This window comes from Sinocyclocheilus grahami, unplaced genomic scaffold (genome assembly GCF_001515645.1).
Source record: "Sinocyclocheilus grahami isolate Dianchi unplaced genomic scaffold, SAMN03320097.WGS_v1.1 scaffold4.1, whole genome shotgun sequence".
Lineage (NCBI taxonomy): Eukaryota > Metazoa > Chordata > Actinopteri > Cypriniformes > Cyprinidae > Sinocyclocheilus > Sinocyclocheilus grahami.
In genome coordinates this window covers 679,431-705,027 of record NW_015505183.1, presented here as the reverse complement: position 1 = coordinate 705,027, position 25,597 = coordinate 679,431, and the positions used below count along the sequence as shown (strand labels likewise).

Here is a 25,597-nt window from a genome sequence, read left to right as displayed (position 1 = left end):
TATAAATGTTATGCATAAAGATCCACTTATACTGTGTGAGTAATGAACACATGAAATTTTTTTTATATTTTACTCACAACATATATCATTTATAAACACATTTCCCAAATTCCACTAGGGGCTTATTGGAATTATAACTCCTAGTCCTATTATGCAAACTATATATTAAATTATTTTTCAGAATTAATAATAATGTAAGCTGTTTTTATTTATTTACATTTGTATTCTGTTGATTACTATATGGATGGTCTAGTTTATTGATTATTTATTTTAAATAAATTATAATCAATTAACAACTTTAGAAAGCAAAATGAAACTAATAATATAATTTAATATCACATTTTTATTCATAAATGTTTTATATATGAATGGTAGTTTAAAATAAATAGTAATATATTTAAAGCTGCAGTCCGTAACTTTTGGCGCTCTAGCGGTTAATAAATAGAACTGAGTGCGTCTTGCGGAAGAACATTGTAGCCGGAGCTACTTCTCTCCGTTTATGTCTATGACGAATAGTAATAGAAAAATAGTCCGAATATAAACACGTATTATAGGTGTAGTGATTCAGGACAAGCCAAAAACACGGTTTGGAAAATGGGTTCATGGTGTATTCGATTATTATATACATTTTGTAAATTTTGAACACAAAAAAAAGTTACAGACTGTGAATTTAATTAATACATTACAAAACATGTTAAAACAATTTTTTTTGTAAAATCTACTTTTTTCAAATCAATTTCTTGGCAGACCACATAGCACCCCTGTCCTAGAATTTGGTAATTATATGGCACCCTTCCCTAAACTCTCTAAGAGTAATGTATGAAGCTAATTTGTACTCCAATAGTCTGTTGGAGACCACACAAAACACTGAAAAAATGTGGGGGGGGATTGATTTGACATAGATTTTGTAATGTAATTACAGAGCAGCTTTAAGTGCATGAGCTCCACAGCATCAGCTCCTGGACTAAATATGGGTAGCAGCTATACAAAGGTATAATAACCCAGTAGGTTTGGCCAAGATAGAGCATACCATGCTGAGGCTGGCAACCTTTGATGTAGCGGATGACACTGATGGCTGTCAGTGTGTTGATGCTGATGAGTCCGAAGAGCAGGATTAGGAATCCGTCCACCTGGCCAAGACACAACATCTTATACATTGCAAGCAGGTCTGGCATTCTCTGCAAACCTGAGGCAGTAATCGCTCTGACTTGTCTCATCACCCACTAACCAGGCCCTGGGGAACAAGTCAGCAAGATTAGGGGATAAAAGGACACGTGCCCGTGTACTTGGAACAACTAATTAATCACTTCAGCCTCTCCTGCCTCATAACACCACCTGCCAGACTGCGAGGGGAACACAGTGATGGACCTCTCACACCAGATACTGTGATGTTCTCTAAGAGCATTCAGTGACGTGAACTGAAGGGAATCATGCTTAAAGGCACTTGATCATTTGAACTTTGTAATTGAATTCATCTGGAGGATCTCAAAATTCTTTTATCACCTCATGTCGTTCTAAAGTTGTTTGACTTCCTTTACTCTGTGGATGATAAAAAGATATTTCATTCAATAAATGTTTTTGTCCATACAGTGATATCTAATTGGGTTCAAAACACATTTGACCCCTTTAATTTCTAAAGCACGTAAAAAAAAAAAAATCAGATTATCTTCTTTTGTATTCCACAGAAGAAAGTCAGTCAAACAGTTTTAAGGTAGCATGAGCGAGTATCATCTCCTTACCTTGCAAGTCCAAAATGTCTTTATAAGATAGCCGTCATCTCTGAGCACATCAAAAACCTCAAGGATTCCACGAGAATAACCAAAAATAGCAATGCTGGCATCAGAAACGGCAAGGTTGAGAGTCAAGAAATCCTGTGGTTCGAGAGACTTTCTTTGCTTGGTTAAAAGCAATATTACAACCCCATTTCCAATCCAAGAAAGCCATCCTATCAAAAAAGAAATGTAAAATTCACTGATTCTTTATTCTCACATGACATATTTCTACATAGCGTAGCTCAAAAAGAAACAAATCATAGTAACTTACAGAGAATTCAATGCAATTAGACCAGACCTTACCTAGTATCACCAAATAGACACCAATAGCAGTTTCTTTTCCATCCGGCACTCGGTAGACTGTGACATTTGAGGGAAGAATATTGTGGATGTCCATCTTCAATGAAAATCGTTAGGTTGGACTCATCTCAGGGGGCGACGTTTGCTAGGGTTCACGGTCTTGCGCTCTTCATTGGTGGTAGATCTAGCAGACTACACCGAATTCACTCAATCTACACTTAAGCAAACATCTGAACTGGAATAGAGCACCAGTGTTGAACAAGACCAAGTGTAATCTCCTTATCTTGTTAAAGACTTTAGAGACTGAGATTTTTGGGACAGTTCTTGTCAGTCACCAAACCACTTAAGGCATTTACCTCTACTCTTGAACTCACCCGACGTCAATAAGCCCATGATGAGGCATGACTAAATCATATGCTGATGACCCAAAGTAGACTCATAGAAAGAAAACAAAGTGCAATTGATGCGTAAGACTTTATTGTTGGGAACCTTTAGTATTGAATTAAATAGTATAGGAAAACAGTATAAAGTACATGGAATATGAGTGATTCTGAAGTTAGAGGGGTTTTAATGGAATACAACAGAAAAGATCTTGATTTCAGTTTTGAGAAGGGTGGATAACTGGACTTCAATGCTCCTCCTATTTCTGACCAAGCTGGGAGAGCTGTGGAGAAATCAATGAGTTTAGTCTTAACCGCTCTGATACTGCATAATCACATCAACATTTAAACAAAAGTAGGATTACTACTGAATAATTGTTCAGCACACAGTCAGTGTCATATTAGTTCATATAATACCACAGAAAGATTTGGGAGAAGCAAGACACACTTCCCTCTTTTTCACTCAGAGCAAAGGGGTAAAAGTATATTAACAAGAAATTGATGTGGGGGGGAAAAACTAGGCAAAATGTTTAAAAAATATTTACAGAGGGAAAGGCACATTATGACTTGGTGTCAATTTTGTTGAGACAAAGTACAACATAGATTTGCTTCAAGCAGCAAAAAGCATTCCAAGACACTCAAAGCAGTGCTGCTCCCTCCAACTCAAGGATAATCGGTTGGATTTTAGAGCAATGGATTGCGAAGCATCTGATTTTTCACTAAATTCTGTCATTGTATCTGAAAACGTGTTTATAAATTTGTATTATTATCTGAAGTGCGATGCAAATCGGGTGACTGACATCTTGAATGTTACATTTAAAAATCCTGTTTTTCATAACATGCACTTCATCTAGGTTTATGCAGTAAGGGAAGTGATCATACCTGTTTCATGAACTGGGCTGCATTGAAAAGCTCCCTACAGCCATAAAGAACCCGCTTCCCTTGCCTGGCCTGTAGAGAAGGAAATCATTACACTCATTTTCATAAGCAAACCAAGTTCTTGTAGCACATGTCAATATGTGTGCAGTCATACCTTTGTGTAGTCAACAAGATTTTGATACTCTATGTAATTGCCCCCACCAACGACAAAGACGATGGCCTGTGAAATGAAAGCTGGGAGAGCTGTGGAGAAATCAATGAGTTTAGTCTTAACCGCTCTGATACTGCATAATCACATCAACATTTAAACAAAAGTAGGATTACTACTGAATAATTGTTCAGCACACAGTCAGTGTCATATTAGTTCATATAAGACCACAGAAAGATTTGGGAGAAGCAAGACACACTTCCCTCTTTTTCACTCAGAGCAAAGGGGTAAAAGTATATTAACAAGAAATTGATGTGGGGGGGAAAAAACTAGGCAAAATGTTTAAAAAATATTTACAGAGGGAAAGGCACATTATGACTTGGTGTCAATTTTGTTGAGACAAAGTACAACATAGATTTGCTTCAAGCAGCAAAAAGCATTCCAAGACACTCAAAGCAGTGCTGCTCCCTCCAACTCAAGGATAATCGGTTGGATTTTAGAGCAATGGATTGCGAAGCATCTGATTTTTCACTAAATTCTGTCATTGTATCTGAAAACGTGTTTATAAATTTGTATTATTATCTGAAGTGCGATGCAAATCGGGTGACTGACATCTTGAATGTTACATTTAAAAATCCTGTTTTTCATAACATGCACTTCATCTAGGTTTATGCAGTAAGGGAAGTGATCATACCTGTTTCATGAACTGGGCTGCATTGAAAAGCTCACTACAGCCATAAAGAACCCGCTTCCCTTGCCTGGCCTGTAGAGAAGGAAATCATTACACTCATTTTCATAAGCAAACCAAGTTCTTGTAGCACATGTCAATATGTGTGCAGTCATACCTTTGTGTAGTCAACAAGATTTTGATACTCTATGTAATTGCCCCCACCAACGACAAAGACGATGGCCTGTGAAATGAAAATGTGTCATCGCCTGTTAAAGCTCAATAGTGCGTGAATTTCAATGCAACCTGTACAAATGCTCTATATTAAATAAAACCCTGTAATATTTCCCAGAAGGACTCAAATGGCCCTCCTACAGATGTGAGCTCAGACACACTGGGTTTCCAGCTCACTCTGTCTGCAGCAAGGCCTAATCTTCACTAGGAATAGAAGCCTATCTGTACCATAGATTAACCCCGCCAGGTTACAGTGCATGGGCGCCAAATCGTTAAGATAACGTATCAACATCCACATGGTGCTAAATCAGAACAATCAGATCTCGGCATTGCTTTTTATACTCACCTCTTGAAAGGGGTTCTTGTTCCTTGGAATGGAGCTGAGGGAGTTAAACAGTTAGGATTAATTCATCCTCACTGGCAGAGAGCAAAAATAGCCAATATTTGCGGTGAAATAAAATTATAGATCTTATATTATAAATATTTTTAGTGGAAAGTTACAGCTTTGGCAAGGATGTGCAGATCCGTTATTTACCTAACTTCAATACTGCCTTATGTGTATGTAATAAAGACACAAGCGATTTTGAATACCTCCATGGATCAAATGCCTTTAACATAATATTTGAATACAGCGGGACCAAGTCAAACACAAAGATGTATCATCTGAAAATATAAGGAGCCTACCTCTCGCTTCCGCGAAGCATCTTGGGATCGAAGTATCTGTAGTCATCAGTCTCCTACAAAATCACAACACATAACATTAAGGATTACAGAGCGCGCAAGTAAATTAAGGATTAAATAACACTCAGCGCACCCTCCCCACATCACCATCTCCTAAAAACCACCTCATCCATCTACATTAAACGCTTATCAAGACCTAATGCTTCCCAGCAGCCATTCATCTGAGAAGGTTCAAGAAGCCTCAAACAGTAAAATGTCCTCCAGTTTGACTCAAAAAGCAAGATTATCATCTCTCTGCTTTGAAGAGTCTTGACACAAATTGAGGAGAGCTGTCTCTGAGGCGAAGGCCAATGGCCTCCTACTTCCTCATTCTCCGTATCGGATGGGCCAAGCCTGTCTCTTCCCCCACGGGACTTCAGTCAGCCCGGCCTGGCGCTTTCTTCATTCTGGGAAGAAATACGTTGCCGTCAGCTCACTGAAAGAAGTGCCCCACTGCATTTCCAAATGGTGAAATGCTCCAGATTTTTCTGCTATCTGTTTACCCTCGTTGGGTATTGAAGCTCAATATTAATAGTGAGTGCAGAACACACTATTGCAACCTTGTTGCACAGGCCCACCTGCGAGGACTATCTGACGAGCGGCGGAGCCTGAGGCGAAGGCCAATGGCCTCCTACTTCCTCATTCTCCGTATCGGATGGGCCAAGCCTGTCTCTTCCCCCACGGGACTTCAGTCAGCCCGGCCTGGCAGGCCTGGCGCTTTCTTCATTCTGGGAAGAAATACGTTGCCGTCAGCTCACTGAAAGAAGTGCCCCACTGCATTTCCAAATGGTGAAATGCTCCAGATTTTTCTGCTATCTGTTTACCCTCGTTGGGTATTGAAGCTCAATATTAATAGTGAGTGCAGAACACACTATTGCAACCTTGTTGCACAGGCCCACCTGCGAGGACTATCTGACGAGCGGCGGAGGCAGGAGATTCTGTAGCGCTCAGCCGCCCAACTTTCCCAATAACAGCCGTATTGTGCAGGGCACTGAAATTTCAGTAGCTGAGAAAATGATAATACAGTTATGTTCAATTCAAGTTTATGGGCAGTGAAGGGGAAGCATTTCCAGTCGGTAACAGGATACGGCAATCTGTCCACCCCAGCGATTTGAGATCGAGAAGATCAGAGGGACCCTGAGGGTGTTTCAGAAGGAAATATGGTCTTTATGTCCAGGAACTAGAGGGGGAAGCTAAAAGGTTGCAGTTACACAAGCGGATGATTGCAAGAGCTACTATGTCAGCTAGCTGTCGCTTTATACTTAAAACGCATTGGGACAGTTCTTGGAAGTGCGCTTAGGGAGAATTCAAGATGTCTAAATAGAGAGGAGTCCTGGAAGTCATACTACGAGGGCGCTGTCAAAGATTTGCCACATCATCTCTTCTGTGGTAATTCCACATTTATAAAAAATCAGCATCAATCATTCCCCCCGCACCATCCCGGCAGTTAGTTGATTTCAAAGCATCGGGAGAAATTTTCAAAGCTGATTTTTCCTTCAAGGCTATCCAATTATAACTTGAAAACAGCCAGTATGTTCAAATACCCGATGCTTCATATACAGACGTTTTGCAGAGAATGAGATCCACGAGTGTAGCAGAACACAATCCCATTATCGATGAAATACCTTCGGCTTCTGTAGAGACGTCCCCTAGTGCTGCTCTCATGAGGGGTTTGCACCTTTGTTCCACCTCACAAAGGTGAAAAGCCCAAATGGACTGCTTCCAAATCCCTCAGCCCTAGAAACTTAATACATTGTGCTGCGGGTTCACTCACTAGAAAGCCTCTCCCTCTCTCTCCACAGGTGTTCCCCTGGCTGAGACAGTCGCATTAACAGTGCAGCTCAGATTGCCTGGATTGAGGTCTCGGCACACTCAAAGTGCCTCTTGAGTGCCTCGTTCAGTGTCCCATAGCGCTGCAGAGTCATACGCTTTAATTCGCAGTGGGAAGTAAAGCAGTCAGCCATGGCGATACACAATACCATGTGCACACCGGACACAAATACACTAATGATCTTTAAACATTTTTGGATTTAGGCTTTTAGCTAACCATCAACATTAATCTTAATTACTGCAAGAGAGTCATACTAATAAATCAGCAAAAAAAGTTTAATATTTGCGATCCTGGACCACAAAACCAGTCATAACGGGCAATTTTTTAAAATTTGAGATGTATATACATTGTCTGAAAGCTGAATAAATAAGCTTTCCATTGACGTATGGTTTGTTAGGATAGGACAATATTTGGCCGAGATACAACTTATTTGAAAATCTGGAATCTGAGGGTGCAAAAAAATAAAAATAGAAAATCGCCTTTAAAGTTGTCAAAATGAAGTTCTTAGCAATGCATGTTACTAATCAAAAATTAAGTTTTGATATATTTACGGTAGGAAATGTACAAAATATCTTCATGGAACATGATCTTTACTTAATATCCTAATGATTTTTGGCATAAAAGAAAAATCCCTGTGTTTTTTTGGCTATTGCTAAAAAATATACCCAAGCGACTTAAGACTGGTTTTGTGGTCCAGGGTCACACTTGTGCTTATGAGGGAGAAGATGAAAGTTTGTGACGAAAGGGAGAAACAGACAAGGGCGCTCACCGGGTTTGACTTCATTTCCATCAAGTTGTCCAAGATGCGAGTAACCGGCAAATTCTATGAAAGAAACAATTGAGAATCATAATAAACCCCAAAAAGAGACATTTAGCAGATGCTTTTAATACAAATAAACTTAGAAATAAGGAACATCTCAAGCAATTTATCAAACAAAAGCCACAAGTGCCGCAATATCAAATATCACTAGTAGAGAAGCTAGAGCAGAAGCAAAAAAACAGAAAAGCGTTTGTGAAGGTTCTAGAAAATGCTGCTCGCCCACTGACCATTTATACATCACTTTTATTTCCCCAAAATGAATTTTTTCATTCGTTAAGGAACTTTTTTTTTTGGTAGTGTATCCAATCTTACATTTCAAAAGTTGCTGCCACTATGCCTGGGTATTCTGGGTGTTTTAACACATTGTTTTGCTGTTTCGTAGGTGTTCAGTGTGTTTTTAGTGCATTGTTATAGGACTGTCCTGGTTTTAAGCCGAAAGGATACTTCGTTTTTTAAGCACATGTTGCTAGAGTATGTGTACATTGTGTTTGCATATGGGCCTCAAATGTTTCTGCACTAATTTGTGCACAAATTTGTGTCACTGGCCCGGGCTGTAGAACAACAACAACAACAACAACAACTACTTGAGAAAGCAACATCAACAGAAGCCCATTGTTGACTAATGCTTATGTGAGGGAGATAAGAGATACCTGCAGCTCCAGTTTAAAGTACAAAGACATTTCAGTCAGCCATAACTTGAGAAACAGCGCAGACACTACACAAGGACGAAACTAGTGCATGCGTTGAGCACCTGTGTTCACAGACACTATTATATGGACTATACTTTAAAAGGCTATGTGCACATCTGTATGCATACAACAAGAGTTTATGTTGAAACTGAAGTATAATTTGATTATGGGTGTTTTTTAGTACATTGCGATTGGTAGGGTGATCTTTTTGGTATTTTTAGGACACCGTTCTGCGGTTTTGTGGGTGATTTTAGCTCATTGCTATGTGGTTAGTAGGCTGACTGGGCGTTTTTAACGAATTACTTCCTATGCTACCTAAACGGGCTGGGTGTATTTACTATTTTCACATCGATATGCAGTTGCTACAGTGTTGGGTGGTTGCTTACTAAGTAAAAAGAGCCCAGCCTTTGTGATATTCTGGTCCTTAGTTACAGCCCAGGTAAATACTTACATGCTGTTTCAGAACCAGATTTTTCACCCCCTCCATCACAAACTGGGAGCCAGTGTTCATCACCCGTGAGAACAGTCTGAAAAATGACAGGCCAGTGCATTCAAAATACATATTACATCAACAAAAGGACTCATATTTTGAGAAATAAATGTTTTGCTTCATACCCCATTGGTTTCACTCCACTGCTTCCGTAACTGGCTGGTGTTGCAGCCATCTTCGTAAAAGCTCTGGAAAATAGGTTATAATAGTTGCAACACTACTGTTCTCATCTTTCTACAAAATTTAAAGTAGCAACTAGGCAAATGTGACATTGTGTTATGGTGTGTTTGTTGACAATGGCCAGAACTTACTTCCATTGCTTAATGTAGTTAAGTGAGGATAAGTCGCAGCCTGCATCAACCAAGGCTTTCTTGTACTGCTCTAGATCAGCCTAAAAAGAACAAACTGTCTTTATTTATTCAACACTCAACTCTCAAAATCCAACAGTTTAAGAGGATCTGTTTTTTTAGAATGAAGGATGACATATAGCTCACAAGCCATAAGCATTCATCGGCGTAAGGAGAAACTCTAGTTCCTGTTAGAGACAGAGTCGTCTATACCACATGAGTGAGAGGGCTGTTTTCATGTCACCAACCTCATTACAGCCTCAGAAAACAAACAACACAATGACTGTTTTTGGAGTTTAAGCAAATGCCCAGCCAACAATAACCTACGCTGGTTCAGGAGGACACAGATGAAAGAAAGGATAACCAAAAGACGTAGAAACAAAGTTCAAACTCTGAGCACATTTCTTTTTTGGAAAGTCAAAGCTTTTACAGCCTGTACTGATAAACATAATAGAGAATGACAGTCCTTGCCCACAGCACAGGCCAGTGCGCTTTCTTCAGGGTTGAAATGTGGTCACTTGGACATTGTCCATCTCAGCGGGTCCAACCCCTCGAAAGTGTACTCTAGAACTCAAAAATCCAATTTGTACGTCCATTTAAGAAACATCCCACAAAAGAGATCTTGCCATGAGCTGTACAATCCTGCTTTATCAAGGTACAAGAGTAATAGTACTTGGCCGTGGCATCAAAGGGTGTCAGTGTTCCTCAAATCTGCGCTGCATGTGTCCCAAAGAATAACAAGGCTTTTGAAGAAACAGTCTGAAAGTACAGTTTAAAAACCCGGGCCGAGCTTCATAGGGAATGGACAGAATGTTTTTGGCTCCATGTGTCCATAAACAATGAAATCCATGCATTTGCCACTGATTATAATAAACTGTGGGATTACCGAAAGCGCACATCAGGGTAGCCCACCACAGTCAACCTACGTTTTAGGATTATTTATCTAGGACTCTTAAAGGAATATTCTGTGACTGCATTCATTACAATTTAAGATCAGTCAATAGCACTCGGGGCATAATGTTGATTAACACAAAAATTTATTTTCATTTGTCCAGCCTTTAAAAAGAAAAAAGAAAAATATGGGTAAAGTGGTGCAATGATGTTTCACTAGTACAGCCACAAGACGTACAACTAACCTTTTCTATAAAAAGTTACATCCAATTTCATCCAATCCAACATTATGCCTAAAACCACTGTAAAAATGACAGCTCAAATAATACATGTTTTAACAGAACAATTAATGCAAGTGCTTTTATAAAATAGTAAGGTTCACACCTTAAATCCACCCCAAAATTGACCCCAATGACTTTCATTGTAAGTGCCTCACTATAATCTTGATTTTTGATGCTTTTAAAGAAAACAAGGGACAAGTTGAGTTATTTGGGTGATAATCAATATTATGCCACAAATGTTGTTACTAAACTTAACTGAAACTGGATTGTTCCTTTACGGTTGCTATGATCTGAAGTCTCTTAGAGGATATAGCTGACCATGATAACTATTTATAGTATGAATACTCTTTGTTCATGACGTGGGGCCTTACCTCAGATGGGGGCTGCTGGGAAGTGATGTAGTAGATCAGAAACAGCCTTATCTTATCTTCTGCTGTTCCAGCTACCAATAAGAACAACATTTATACAGTCATTATGCAAATGCATACGGTTACTTTCAATTCCGGAACAACAAGAGTTTGTCAGTGTGTGTGTTTTTGTCCTCACTATTGCTGAAACATGATCACTCATCAGAACAATAAAGCACTGTAACACTTGAAAAACAACTGATCATTATCATTATAGTTAGTGGTCATTCCTGTGTACTCATAAGAAACCCATGAACCTACAAAGGACCCTGTAGAGATCAAGAAACTGTGTCCTCTTGAAACCTCACAATGCTGGCAGGAGAGAAAACAAATCTCATCCTGTGGTAGCATCACAGAGAGTCTTTAAAGCAGACCGCTTCCCCCTGGGGATGTGATGTATTTCAGTCCACTAAGCTGGAAAAATGACTGGATGCGGGGTGGGATAGGCTCTCATTAGGGGAAGGGGGTATGAGTTACTCATTCAATTAGTTTCGTTTGATCTCTCAGGATGGGGCTGTTCTTGGTAAAACAAAGTTTTATGACAGTAAGGCAGTATGCCATGCTTTGAGGGATATAGTGGCATTTGGATAAAAAAAAAACGTATATTTCTGGCACACATTTAAAAAAAAAAATCCATCATTAACATGCACGCAGATAATTAACATGATCACTACACCATACTGGCCCTTCACACAAACAAATCCTTGATTACTTAATTTTTACGAGGATCTTCTTACCTGACAGCTGAGGTAAGTTTGGCAGTGTTATCTGACAACATACTAATAGCTCCATCATCCTCCCCTTCTAAGCCCTTTGAGGAAAACCACAATTTTCTGTTAACTAGCATGCGACAGTTCCATCATATACAAATTTGCATCAGCCTTATTAACCTACCATGATACTCTTGAGGCGTTTAACCTCATCCTCTTGGGCTCGATATGTATCTAGTTCCTCCTGCACAGCTTCTGCAACCTCAGGAAATGGACTGAAATGGTGAACAAAAATGTATTAAATGCTTTTCATGCAGAAGAGACTAAAAATAAATGACATTAAGCTGTTGTAAATATATCAGTATAAACTGCTGGATACAGTCCTGAAAGCAGGAATGAAACTAAAACATTTTCCAAAACAGAACCTATGATATTTTGCAAAAATAAGCAATGATATAAAATAATATTAGCAAATGTTCTTAAATATTAACAAACACTGTGACATCTGACAAATCATTTGAATTAAGACAACTAGGGATGATTTCCTATCACGCATTTACACGCTTGAAAGTACAGTTGGTTAATTAATGTCCTTAAAGGGATAGTTCACACAAAAATTTACTATTTTGGTGCCCACTGACGACTTATTTTGTGTTTCACAGAAAAAGAAACTCATCCGTTTGGAACAACATGAGCAACTGTTTTCAGTGAGTAAATGACTACAAAATTTAAATTTTTGGGTGAACTATTCAACATTTTATTATACTAGGACAGAATAAGGTCTTTGGAAAGCAACATCAGACATAATAATTTATATTAGACTTAAGAAATTGCATCAGACATATTAATTAGTCATTAGTTCAAAATATTTCAAATCAGAATACTAGAAGTAATCAAAAAAAAAAACTAAAAACATTTAAAAATGCACAATGATCTCCATTTGGATACATGAGTTTTACCAACAGTAGATGTTTACCTTCCTTTGTGTTTTTGCCAAAATTTATCAGCAGCAGTGAGATCATAGCTCTTCTTGTTTTTCTTTTTTGGCCGTGCTCCAGCTGGGCTGGCCTCTGACCCTTGAGACTCCTCCACACTGACCCGGTTCAGGTGGAAGTCCTGATATAGGGGATATATTGGTTAGGCAAGGCAAAATAACTGAATCAAAACACAATACAGGATGGCTACCATTTCAGCAGCATTCCCTCTTGGACATCGGATTATTGGGACAGCACCTATGATAACAAGAAAGCTCACTGTACTGCCAATAGGAGGGTGCATTGAATATCTGCTCCCAAGACACAAAATTACATTTGAAAAACAACAATACAGGCCTGACCACTGCACTTAATTTGAATTGTGATGTTTCTGTCATATACAATTCTAGTAGTCATGTAGTAAGTAAACAGACCTAACTGAAATATTCAATGCATTATCTAAATATTTTTGCCCTTTGAGCAATGCACAAAACAATATTAGGAAGTTTCTGCCACCCAGTGGCTCTTTATGACAGTTGAGACTTAACTAAATGGTTGAAATGTGAGAATTATTATTAAAAAATCCTGCTCTTTAATTTTGATTTAAGTATCAAGTCTTCGTCAATATATAATTCTCACAGCTACTTCTTGTACCATGAAAGAATGTTGCCTTATTAGATTTTAGCTGGATTAAAAAGCAGAGAAAATCTCCATATGAGGAATGGATTGTGTCTTAGCACAAGATTTCAGTAAGCAAGAAAAACTGAGTATTATCCATTTATGTGCTAAAGAATCTTTAAAGGTGAATAAGGTTTTTGCCAGCTTAATATACAGACAACTACAAGTAAACCATTTGTTGTTTGATTCCCTTGAAGAGAGTAATCAAGAGTGTGGCTCTGATGGGAACACCTGTTTGTCCAAACAAGGGAAGACAGAGGGAGTGATTGGGAACCTGTTTGGAATGATCAGACATTAATTCTGATACTTAATTTGGTGCTGACAGTGGCATAGAAATATTTACAAATAAATGCTTCTAACTCATAAGTCATTATACAGTGCACATTACCCTTAAATGCTTAGGGTTAAAAAAATAAATAAATAAAAGAGTTAAAAAAATAAATAAATAAATAAAAACCTTTATTCAGCAAGGATGCAATAAATTGTCAAAAGTGAATGTAAAGACATTTATAGTCTTGCAAAAATGTCTATTTCAAATAAATGCTGTACTTTTGAAGTTTCTATTTAACAAGCAACTGTTTTCAGCATTGAAAAAAATAAGAAATGTTTCTTGAGCACTCAATCAGCATACTAAAATGATTTCTGAAGGAACAGGTGACACTGAAGACTGGAGTAATGGCTGCTGAAAACTAGTTTGCCTTGCATGAAAAATTTGCATTTTAAAATATATTAAAATTCTAATAATATTTCACAATATTACTGTTTTTACTGTATTTTTAATCAAATGAATGGAGCCTTGGTGCGCATAATAGACTTCTTTTAAAAACATTCTAAAAATCTTTTGAACAGCAGTGTATATGCATGGAAGGATAAAAATTTACCAAGAGTGACAAAAAAGCAGAAGAGACTATCCACTATTGTGTCCATTATGCCATCCATGTCTGTGTCCATGATATCTGGTTTATTGATTGCTGAGGGCACAGAACAATATTACCATTAATAACATTCAGATTACAAATGAAACAAACATGAAGTCAACACTTCAAGCCACTCTAAGAGCTTACCGTGGTAGGAGATGTGTTCTTTGTTTTGATTACAGAGAATGAACATATCATCTTCAAGTGTGATGAAGTTCAAATATTGATCAAATACCTGAGGAACAGAAGAGTCTAATATTTGAACTGTATAATGAAAATGAGCAGTACATTATTTGCCTTCCTTCAGGAATTCACAGAGCTCGTCTGTTTAGTAAAAACAAGCTTTAATAAAAAATAAAAAAAAAGATTGTTTAATTAAATGCTGTAGCAAACTGATTTAAATTTACAACTAACACTCACAATGAACAAATGTGTTTGACTTACTCTGGTCACCTGGTTTACAGCATTAGCTGCTAGAGCAGCACTTGCTATGTCCTCCAATTTGCTTCTAGAGACTGCGGAGATGAAGTTCAAATAGTAGGACTCATATAGTTGGTTTCGGAGGTCCTGTAAAAGCGAAAATAACTTTTAGTTTTGAAATAGTGTGATCTTCACAAATTGTCCTGGAACGGGACTGACAAAAAGATGGACTGACTAATTATTCAGTGAACATATTTACTTGACATATCCTGTCAATGTTCTCCTCTGTGGGCATTACAAAGTAAATGGCAGGAACATCTGGAATGGGGTCGCGATCTGAGTGCAACAAGCTAGAGGAAACAAACAAAAAGTAAACAATCATTCAAATCAAATCTTTTTCTTTAAATAAATATATAAATAAATAAAACCTTAGAGGTCCTTACAGGTGCAGAGTGATGCCTATGTCCCGTAACTCTTTCACAGACAGCAGGGGAGATATGATGTCTTGGCCAAAGCGATCGTAAATAAGAACCTAACAAGAATAACAAAGGGTAAATGTTCAAGCAAATTATAACTATAAAAGCATCCCTGAGCCACATTTAAAAAAAAGCATTGGATAGTGGAAGGGTAAACCCATAGGTGTGTGTTGCGTACCCTTACCTTCCATACCGGCTCAGCTGTTGTGTTTTTCAAAGGTGGGGCATTGAAGTTGAGCATTCGCTTCAAAGCAGCTGAGGACAGAAAGATCATAGAAATATAATACATAAACATTTTTAATAACTTCTATTACTACTTAAAATCATGTATTATCGCCAGGAGACTAATTTACTTGATTGTGTTTCAAAAGACTTGCGTGTATGAATAAAAAAGTCATTTTATAAAAAATGTTATAATAAATAAATTAATTAATTAATTAATTGAAGCCTACATGCGTTGGCAGGATTTGACCAGAAAAAGTCCTACATTTTTTTTCCTATCGTAAGATTATGTATTTTATACAGTATCCACACGCTATCCATTTTTAATCAACAAATGATCTATTGCACATTCATTAAAACACGAATATGATTTCTCACAGTAGCAACTACACAGCAAGTGTCAATATCCATTAATGGCAATGTCAGAAAACATGAACATTAAGCTCAGCATAAAACAGTATCCATATAACATAATAATCATCGCTATTTTGTGCCGCTAAATATTAAGAATAATGATTTACGTTAAGTCACTTTAGCTAGCATGTGAATTCATATCGTGGGTTGCTTATGACAGGTCTCTGGGATATTGATAGCCGTATATTTCATAAACGAGCTGGTTGGCTATATGTAGTCATCAAACCGCAAGTGCTTCTTTATCTAGTCAAGCAGGATAATAGTCCATTCATCTGATGTTATGCAGCTGCTAAATGAACAACACAGTTAGCATCCTCAGCTACACTGACAGGACTGTACAATTTCAGCTGTTATGAATTCGGTATTATTGCATGTATTTTAAATAAAAACGTTTTAAAAACCGCGTGAAAATCACTATTATCAATTATATTAACAGTACCGAGAGTTTCCATATAAATTCCAACTTCTGAACAAACCTGTCTGTTTCTCCCGGACGGAGGCCGCCATCTTTACTGTTTATGCAGTGACGACGACTGTGAGGGTGACGTGGCAACGGCGAAGCGCTGTCTGCGTACAATTCAATTCAATTCAATTCAATTCAAGTTTATTTGTAAAGCGCTTTTCACGATACAAATTGTTGCAAAGCAACTTTACAGCAAATTAAGTTTCTACAATATTTAGTAGTAGCTTATCAGTGGTGACTGTCAGTTAATGTACATATGGCAGAAATGTACCGAAAAATCAATTAAAGACGTAATCAAACAATTATTATATGATGCAATCAAACTTATAGCAAAATTTGGTAGTTCTGTATGTTGTACAAGAACGCGCACGCTGACACAGATGATCACTGACACACAGAGATGATTGAGGTGCACACTATCTGGGGGTTTTGGTTTGGTCCTCTCAAATTTACGATTGATTCAAAGTTGTTGGATGGATCAAAAGTTTTTAATTATTTTTATGTCAGTGGTTCTCAACCAGGGGGCCAGGGCCTCTAGGGGTCCTTAGTGAATTTCCAAAGGGATCTTAAAATGATTCAAATTTTAATTATATTTCAACTGTGATTTTTAGACCCATAGACATATATGGACTTCATGCATGACTATGAAAATCCATTGTAAAACTATTCATTATCATGTTTAATTATGATCCAAGGAGTGACAATCATAAACCACTTAAACTGATATATTGCTATCAGTTTTTCCAAAAATTTATTACAACATAAACAGTTGTCATACTTTTTACAACTTAGCACTAACAAAATTTCTTCAGACTATCTTTTAGATTGTTCACTAGTATTAAAACTACTAGATCTGCAATCATTTAATAAATCAAGGGGGAAAACACTGAGGGTAACAGAAAAGTAAAAAGTTTAATAAATTATGACAGATATAGAGCTGGCAAACTATCATACACTCTTAAACTACTTCTGGAGAAATAAAACATTATACAAAAACTAAAGCATACCAGCTTCTGTATGTTTCTAACATGAGTCTCTGGCACAAAACAGTGAGATCATTCATCTCAGTAACTATTGATTCATATAGTGGCAGCAGTTAGCCATTTTAGGGCAAAACAATAAATAATAATAATTGACAATTGCACTATCTTGTGGCTACCAAAAAATTACAACCTGTTGTTATTGTGTGAACTGTTTTTCTATTAAAAAAATAAATGAATCAATCAAATCAAATTCCCATTACTGCTAAATACCCATGCTGTTCGACAGAACACAAAACTACTCAATAGTAGAAACTTTGGCCACACTACTAGCTATAACCTTTGCACTTCTGACCTGTGCAACTAAATTTACAAGAAAAACTCTTTTTTTTGTTGTTGTTGAAAACACAAAGAACAACCTTATCACATCTAAGATTGTGGAACATGTATTGCTTTGCAGCTCAAAGCAAAGCTGTTAAAATGTCTTTCTTTTCTGATGAGGGATTCAAATGGACTTATAATTAACTGAGCAATCTATGATCAAGTAATTTTAACGTGAGTTAGGTTGAAAAATACTGTTTATATAACACTCAATATCCCCAATAAATAGACCATTGTAGATCATTAGGTAAATCTACGCTGTAAACATACTGAAATATCCAGTCAGGAGAAGAGTTTTTTTAAATGTCCTGCATAACTGAGAACTGACACACTGTGTAATCCAAGTGTTTCTTGAATAGCTCATAGGAGGGTAGTATTGGCAGAATGAGATGATTGGCATCACAGTGGCTCTGAGGAAAGGCGCACGAGGGGTCTGATGAGCTGAAGAATGAAATAGAGGGAGTGGGATGGAATCCAATGGATGGAACCAAATCTGTAGCAGTGGCAAATGTTAGGAGGTCCTTGAGTGATGCTGCACACCGACCCTCTGAAACACAAGCCAAAGGTGATGATCATGCAAATAACAGCTTGTTTTCTAACACATCTTAATGTCATATTTTATTATTAGAAATTTTAGAATATACACAAGAATCTAAATTCTTCCAACACACAATATGAATTCTGTAGCGAACATACCGTCACACTCATGCAGATACTTTTTCCAAAAGTTTAATGTTGTGTTGTCTTTTTCTTCTGAAAACTGGACTGTAAAGAGCTCCTTGACTGATTTACCTTTCCACAGGCCCACAGAAGACTGAATGGAAAGCCTCTGTACACATCTGAACCTGCTCAAACAGTCCTAGTGTCCTCAAACCTTCATGAAATCTGAGAAAGGCGATTACACTTGAATGAGCATTTACTACAGTGAGAAAAGTGAGGAAAAAAGCATTAAACGTATCAGCTGTATACACTACCATTCAAAAGTTTTCTTAGTAAGATTTTTAAAAAATAAATACTTTAATTTAGATGCTTTATTGATCACAAAAGTGACAGTAAAGACTTTTACGTTGTTACAAAAAATTATATTTCAGATAAATACTGTTCTTTTGAACTTTTCTATTCATCAAAGAATTCTGAAAAAAAGCATCACGTTTCAGCAAAAAAATATTCAGCAGCACAACTGCTTTCAGTTTTGATAACAGTAAAAAAAAGTTTATTGAGCACCAAGTCAGCATATTGGAATGATTTCTGATGGAACATGTGACACTGAAGACTTAGTATTTTCCACCATAGGAATAAGTTAAGGTACCAACCTCTGCAGAGGCAGCTGTAGTCTGATGATCAGGTAGAAATTTAGTACATCCTCCACTAACATGTCCTTCTCTGCGGGGTTTGCTGATGTTTCGCCAGCAACCTGCTGCTTCCAAATACTGTGATGCTGACTGCATTGCGCATCTCAGCTCCTTCATGGAGTTTGCTTCTGCGATCTAAAAGTGCACTCAGAGTTTAACAGGTGTACAGCAACCACTTGGTTCACTATAATCACGTGTCTCAGTGCAACAGCAGTTTTAAAGTACAGTGCAAGTAAAAACAAAACTCACCTGTCTGATTTTGTGTGCAAAAGCAGTGTCTCCAAGGTCTTGTAATGTAGGTCTGTAGTTTGTGGGGTAGTTAAACAGACTATGGTACAGTGCTGGAGAGAAGAAGCCCAAAGGAGGACCTCCGTGAACCAAAGAGAGGGCCAACAGACTGCCGACTTCAAAGTAGAGATCATCCCTCAGAGCTGTTCACACACAACAACTGTTAATTTTGAAGGCCACCTAAGTTGTCAACAGTGAGAGGTCCTGTATAAGTCAGGATCAGAAATGGTAAATTTCTGGAAATCAAAACAAAAAAAGTGTCTTACCTTTTGAGTTCAGAGCAAGGTTTTTGGCTCCATCAGGTCCCTCAAGATTTCTGACATCAACAGTTTCGAAACAAGATGTCGGAGGAAGCGACGCTGATTTCTAATGTTGTTGTTTAGTTTGTCTTTGGAGAATTTCACAGAAAGAGTGCAGCAGGGATTAAAGTCACTTTGCCGCAGAACCTGCAGAGCTGCTTCCAACACCCCATCATCATCTTCCACTAGCACCTCTGTGGTCTGCTGCTGTGATATCTGACAGGCCAGATCCATTAAGACCTCTGGAGAAGTGGCTGGCACACACTGCCTAGAATACAATGAGAGAGCTGCTACTACACCAAAATACAGCAAAAATCATGATCCAAAGGAAGCGCTAGAATTGATTCTGTTCGAGTGCTGCAACACCACGGAATTCATTCATGTTGGGTTTTAGATGCGTTTTGTTCAAGGTGGAATAGAGACTGAATTCAGAAATCTAAAGGAATCTAAAGGAAAAGTAATAATAATAATAATAAATTATTATTATTATAATAATGTATATATTAGTATATTATAATAAAATTGTATTCTTATTATAATAAAGTAGTTCATAAAACAATAATAATGATGATCAAATAATTTATTTGAATAAATTCAATTAGATTAATAATAATCATCATGATTAAAAAGTAATAATAGATTTCAACATAGAGCTCTTCCAAAAGCACAAGGACGCTTTACAATCAGCACACAGCTTCTATGGTATTATGAGACATTAAGTTGAAATAATCTAGAACATCTCCTACTCATATCAGATGCAATTGATTAGGAAAGTACCTTTTACTGATGAGTGAAGAATGAAAGTCAGAGATGTTTTTAAACAGCAGCTTCCTCTCTTGCCTATTCAACATAGTTTGGCAATCACACTGACTCTGGGAGAGAAAAACAATCCATGCATGTAACTTTGGAATAATTCTACACAAGCACATTTTAAACAAAAGTTCAGATAGCTCACTTTTTCCCTCAACAGCAGCTGTACAGTCAGCACAGATCCAGTCGCTTTCGTAAAGCTTAAGGTTGGAACATTTTCGATGAGTTCCCCTAGATCCACACAACTTGCAGCGAACAATTTCAAAACACCTGTAAAGCAAATTTTAACAATAGTTAGAATCCTTTTCAAAAACAAACCGATTGAAATTTCATGATTTCAGAATGACTAAATCAAATGCTCTAATTACCCTGACTGTGAGCTATATTTACGACCTTTCTGACTGCGACAATTCACAGCATCACAGTGCTGATACACTTGCAATAAATCTCCATATGCATTTTCCTCTAGTTCCCATGCTGCATCCCTGAAAAATATACAATATATTAAAGGAATAGGTCACCCATAAAAGAAAATGTGCTTAACATTTACTAAACCTGAGGTCAACCAAGAAGTAGACAGGCTTGTTTTTGTTTTGTTTTTCCATCTGAACAGATTTGAAGAAATTTGGTATCACATCAGTACATTTTGGATGGGCTGAGGGCGAGTACATTTTCAGCAAAATTTTATTTTTAGGTGAACTATTCCTTTAACATACATAGTAATGGAAAATGAATCGTTTTTCAATGCCATAGATATGGCATTGTTTTGCCATGTGAAAGTGATGTGCAACAAAACATATATTAAAAGAAAAATTTTAAAATACATAAAATATATAAAATGTAAATAATTCCAGCAGTCTATGAAGGATACAAATCAAACACTAAACCAATCAGAATATTTTACATTTAATCACTAGAATCAATATCAGAAGGAAACGCATTCGATTTACCGCTCTGGTATACATATTCCCATTCTGAGCATTTCCTGCTGAAACTGGTCCTTGTTATTACAGAGTGTGCATTTGAAGAAAAACATGGCAGCGCTGTGTGCATAATGCTGAAACATAAGAGATGAAAACCAGGCTTAAATTTCGAATCCCATATTTTTTTATATCATTTAGTATCGCTTTTTATTTCTCCTCTTCCCTACTACTTGTTTCACTTCTGTTTCAGTTTTTTATAACCATTTCTTACTATGTGTCAGTAAGTTGTTGTTATTTTAGCATGTGTGTTTGGCTCAGTGTTATTTTTTTCAGGATTACTGATCAACTAATGTACTTTGATTTGTATTAGTTATCTATTTTAGTTTTAGTTACAGTTGTAGTAATGCTGTCATTTTATGAGTTTTTTTATTATGTCTATATAGGCTTTTTATTAAGTTTTAGTTTAATTTAATTTGAGTTATTTCAGTACTTCAACATACAAAATGGAAATGAAATAATATTTATATACTGAATGTATTTATATATATATATGTACATGTGTATATGTGTGTGGCTGGCTGTACATACACATGTAGGTGTTTTTTGGTGTTTGGCTTAGTGTTATGTTAGAATCATTAGTATACTCATACCTTTTGTTCTTTTAATATTTTGAATTGTTTTTAGATTTATTTTTTTGTTTTCATTTAAATGTTTAGCTTTGATATGTTGTTGTATGCATTTGTCATTTTTATTTTATTTATTTTATTTTATTAAATGTGTGTATATATATAGTATTTATAGAGTTTTAGCTTTTAGTTTTAATTACTTTTTCTTATTTGTAAGTCACTTTGGATAAAAGCATCTGCTAAATGACTAAAAGTAAAAGTAAAGTAAAGTAAGATCATTCGTCTGAATGTGTGGTACAATTACCTGTACACAGTTTCTGTGAAACCAGCTGCCAAGACACGCAGGACACTTGAGGACATTGTAGGAGAGGACGGGTTCAATGGGCTCCAGACAGACGGAGCAAGAGAGGGGCAGACTGGGGCTAGAGACGCAGGACTGACTAGGTGCATGCTTTTTACAGAAAGACCTGCAAATTATTGCCATCATCAATAACATTTTTTTTTTCAAGAAATTAATACTTTTATTTAGCAAGGATGCATTAAATTGTTCAAAAGTGACAGTAAAGAAATTTATAACGTTAAGATTTCTATTTCAAATAAAAGCTGTTCTTTTCAACTATCTATTGATCAAAGAATCCTGAAAAAAAATCTAGCATGGTTTCCACAACAATATTTAGCAGCACAACTGTTTTCAACATAATAATATGAAATGTTACTCGAGCACCAAATAAAATAAAAACTTTAAAATTTTAATGTAGATTTTACATTTCCATCTCATCTTCCAATGACAACCATTACATTTTGCATATCACGAGAGAGAGACACTTACGGAAACAAGTCGGTGAACTGGAAAATAAACTCCTGCTCTAACCCACAGGGCATGTGGACCATTTGCCGACATCTTTTGATGGAGCACCCCACCGACGCACCAACCTTTTTGCAGTGCATGCACCTCTGCAAGTCAAAAAGTAATAGTTGTAGTCTCAGAAACATTTCTACAGCGTTAAACAGAACATGCCAAGGGTCAAATGTGTACTTACCAGCCTCGAAGATCTGCGGATCTCCTTTTTTATGTCATCCACAAGAAAACCATGAATGTCTTCATCTTCCTCCCCTCTCTGACATATTCCACTAGACATCAGCTGTAAAATTAGTCTGAAGAATAACTGACTAGTACCTTTATGCTTGAATTATTATGTACATAAAAGTTTAAAATAAAGCTGTTAACTAGATTTAGAAGCTGAAAGTTTTCAAGTTTGAGAACAGCCTTGTATAAAAAAAACAATATCCAAGGTGTGATATTTTGTATTCCCAATAAGAGATTCATGACTGGCAGAACATTTAGAAATAACCAACTATATCTGTGATATTCTAGGGTACATTTATGATCATCAAACTGGGGTCTGGCAGGAGTAAAATTTTAAAAGGACAAAAAAATGTTTTTATTTAACAATAGGAAATAAAGATACATAGTTTTGTGAAAAATAAATATAATTTATCAAATATAATATTATTTATGTCTAAATGTTCATCTCTCTTGCCTTCCAACCTTCTTGTGTTCTAGAACAGTGTTTCCCAACCGGGGTGCCGTGTAAAAAAATCATTTTTTTATATTTTTAAATTGCTAAAATGTTCAAAAAAGCATGTATTATATAATATCCATTCCTGATGTCGCCAATAATTAGAGATGCACCGAAATTTCGGCTGCCGAAAATTAGTTCACCGCTCAGGTTTCACTTTCACGTGGAGTGACGCTCTGTATTATCCCGCTCTATGCGTGTGCACTCCGCTCAGTCGCTCCACTCGTATACCGTTCATGCTCATCGGAACAGCAAAGTCCACTCAAATATTGAGCCGACAGGAAACATCTGTGTAGTACAGTATTGTTTCTGTTTGCAATAGCCCTACTGTGCTGTAACAAAGTGTGGTAAATGGGCAACTCTGGTAACGCTGCCCTCTCATTCATTGATCTGCTAACCGTTATGCTCACGTGTCCTCTGATAATAATAGCTTTCTAGGACTAAACAGTATTTGGATGATTGGTAAAAATTTTTTTTAATATCTTAACCCTACTGTTAGACCTACCTGAAAAACTAAAAAGCAATTTATTTAATTCGAAGGACTGTTGTTATTTTTTATTTGTGCTATCATTATTAATTAATTTTTTTGTTCTTATTTTATTACTGACTGCTTACTTGTCATTTTTTATTCAATTCAAAGTTTGAAATCAAGCTATCTCGTGCTACTGCACCAAAATTACCCCCCTGTAAAATTAAAAAAACACTGAGCGAGCAAAAATTTGTGAGATAGCTAGTTCTAATGGTAATTAAATAATGTTTATGTATAAAAGCCTACATTAAAATCTGTCATATAAATTGGTCTCTTCATTAGAAATTAGCCTACTGATTGCCACCATTGATGGACACAATTGTTTAATAATATTAAAAATATCTGTATGACACTATATTCTGCAGTTCATCCCTGTTGTACCCAATATCTATACTTTTCTAATTATCATATCGAAGTTAGAAATTCAAATATTGTGACAAAATTAATTTTGTAGGGTGCCACAAATTTGTTAAAATTTCCAAAGGGTGCCGCGACTGAAAAAGGTTGGGAAACACTGCTCTAGAACAACTGAACATAATGTATGATCTATGGCATCATAAGATATCTTAAATATACTTCAGGGTAGGATTTCACAACAATAACTTTTTTGACCGAGAAACTAGAAAGGGACTCCAAAATGAAATTCATTGCACAAATACACATAATCAACGTCTGGCTCACCAAACAGAAATAGTGGACTGTCAGTTTGTGCTGTTGGAGGGTGATCTTCTCTCCATACTTCTCTGGAATGTTGTCATATCTCTTACAGAGACTACAGACTAAAGGACAGACACAGGTTTGTAATTCATTTGACGATATTGTGTTAAAAATGGTATATAGGTGCATATCTGATTATTGGTATTATCGTAACGAAGAAATTCGTTGCTGCATAAACCTGTAGGAAAAGCAACTTACTGAGGTCTTTGTCGTCGTGAATCTGTTTTATTTCGGTAGTCTCCTCTTTCATCGCTTTTATTACACAGCGAGCATGAAGTAAAATATAATTTTTTAAATGTTGATTTTAATAGTTGTAATAGTATCAACAGGCTCTAGCGGTCTGTTGCTATTGTCTTGTCAAGTTCAGTAACGTTAACTTCCACTGGACTCACTTTATCACGAGCTTTTTCTAGTCTTCTCACTCCGTAAGACAAAAGCACATAGTCCTTATGTAACCGGGGTTTTTAATAAAATTATATTAGATTAATTACTGTAAGAGTATAAATCGCATGAAAATTCAAAATTCCCCCTGCCAGGGAAAATCCGCCTGTGCGCTTGCTTTTGGTTGGTTGAATTCAAACCAAAACAGAGATTTTCCTGTGGGAGGGGCTCTGGGGTCACGCACCACGCAACTTCCGTTTATTTTACAAAATAAAAGTATACGAATTTTATGACAAAATAAGATCTGAAGTTTGATTTTGTGGAAATAAGCTGTATGAGGTAGAAGTCCCACACTGACAGTAAGTGATACTTTTACATTGTGTCTTTATATTTGATATTTGATATCAATTGTTTAAAGCTACAGAGGAGTACCCACAAATTTTTATAATATTTATAAAAAACATGATGTAACACCTGATCTGTATACATGAAATGCAACATTAGTGCTGCCTTAAATTTGGCTGGTGCCATGACAGAGTATATATTTAATTATTAGTATTATTATTATTTGTATTTGACTGTGTAATAACGTAATAATTTA

The 25,597-nt window shown here is 36.6% G+C and overlaps 1 protein-coding gene and 1 pseudogene across 1 annotated transcript; both read right to left on the bottom strand.

Annotated features, from left to right (window-relative positions):
• Positions 1 to 2,510: 2,510 nt before the first annotated feature.
• LOC107583334 (sec1 family domain-containing protein 1-like) lies at positions 2,511 to 16,227 on the bottom strand. Its single transcript, XM_016269511.1, has 22 exons — positions 16,144 to 16,227; positions 15,216 to 15,286; positions 14,999 to 15,087; positions 14,815 to 14,905; positions 14,580 to 14,702; positions 14,283 to 14,370; positions 14,100 to 14,189; positions 12,752 to 12,798; positions 12,543 to 12,682; positions 11,751 to 11,841; positions 11,594 to 11,667; positions 11,118 to 11,125; positions 10,821 to 10,891; positions 9,242 to 9,321; positions 9,056 to 9,118; positions 8,892 to 8,967; positions 7,701 to 7,754; positions 5,065 to 5,117; positions 4,727 to 4,760; positions 4,325 to 4,390; positions 4,174 to 4,242; positions 2,511 to 2,736 (listed from the first exon to the last, which is right to left on the bottom strand). The coding sequence occupies exons 1-22, from the start codon at positions 16,172 to 16,174 to the stop codon at positions 2,713 to 2,715; spliced, it is 1,533 nt and encodes a 510-aa protein (XP_016124997.1). The 5' UTR covers positions 16,175 to 16,227; the 3' UTR covers positions 2,511 to 2,712.
• An 846-nt stretch (positions 16,228 to 17,073) lies between these two features.
• LOC107583323 (G2/M phase-specific E3 ubiquitin-protein ligase-like) lies at positions 17,074 to 24,913 on the bottom strand (annotated as a pseudogene).
• Between the last annotated feature and the right edge of the window lie 684 nt (positions 24,914 to 25,597).

Bases quoted from the DNA above. Each gene is read 5' to 3' on its own strand.
- LOC107583334 (XM_016269511.1), bottom strand. From the start codon at position 16,174: ATGGCGGCCTCCGTCCGGGAGAAACAGACAG. The intron at 14,371-14,579 runs GTAAGTCAAACA...TCTGTTCCTCAG, and splicing joins CTGTAAACCAGGTGACCAGA to GTATTTGATCAATATTTGAA. The intron at 12,799-14,099 runs GTAAATTTTTAT...TTGTTATCATAG, and splicing joins CTGCTTTTTTGTCACTCTTG to GTGCTGTCCCAATAATCCGA.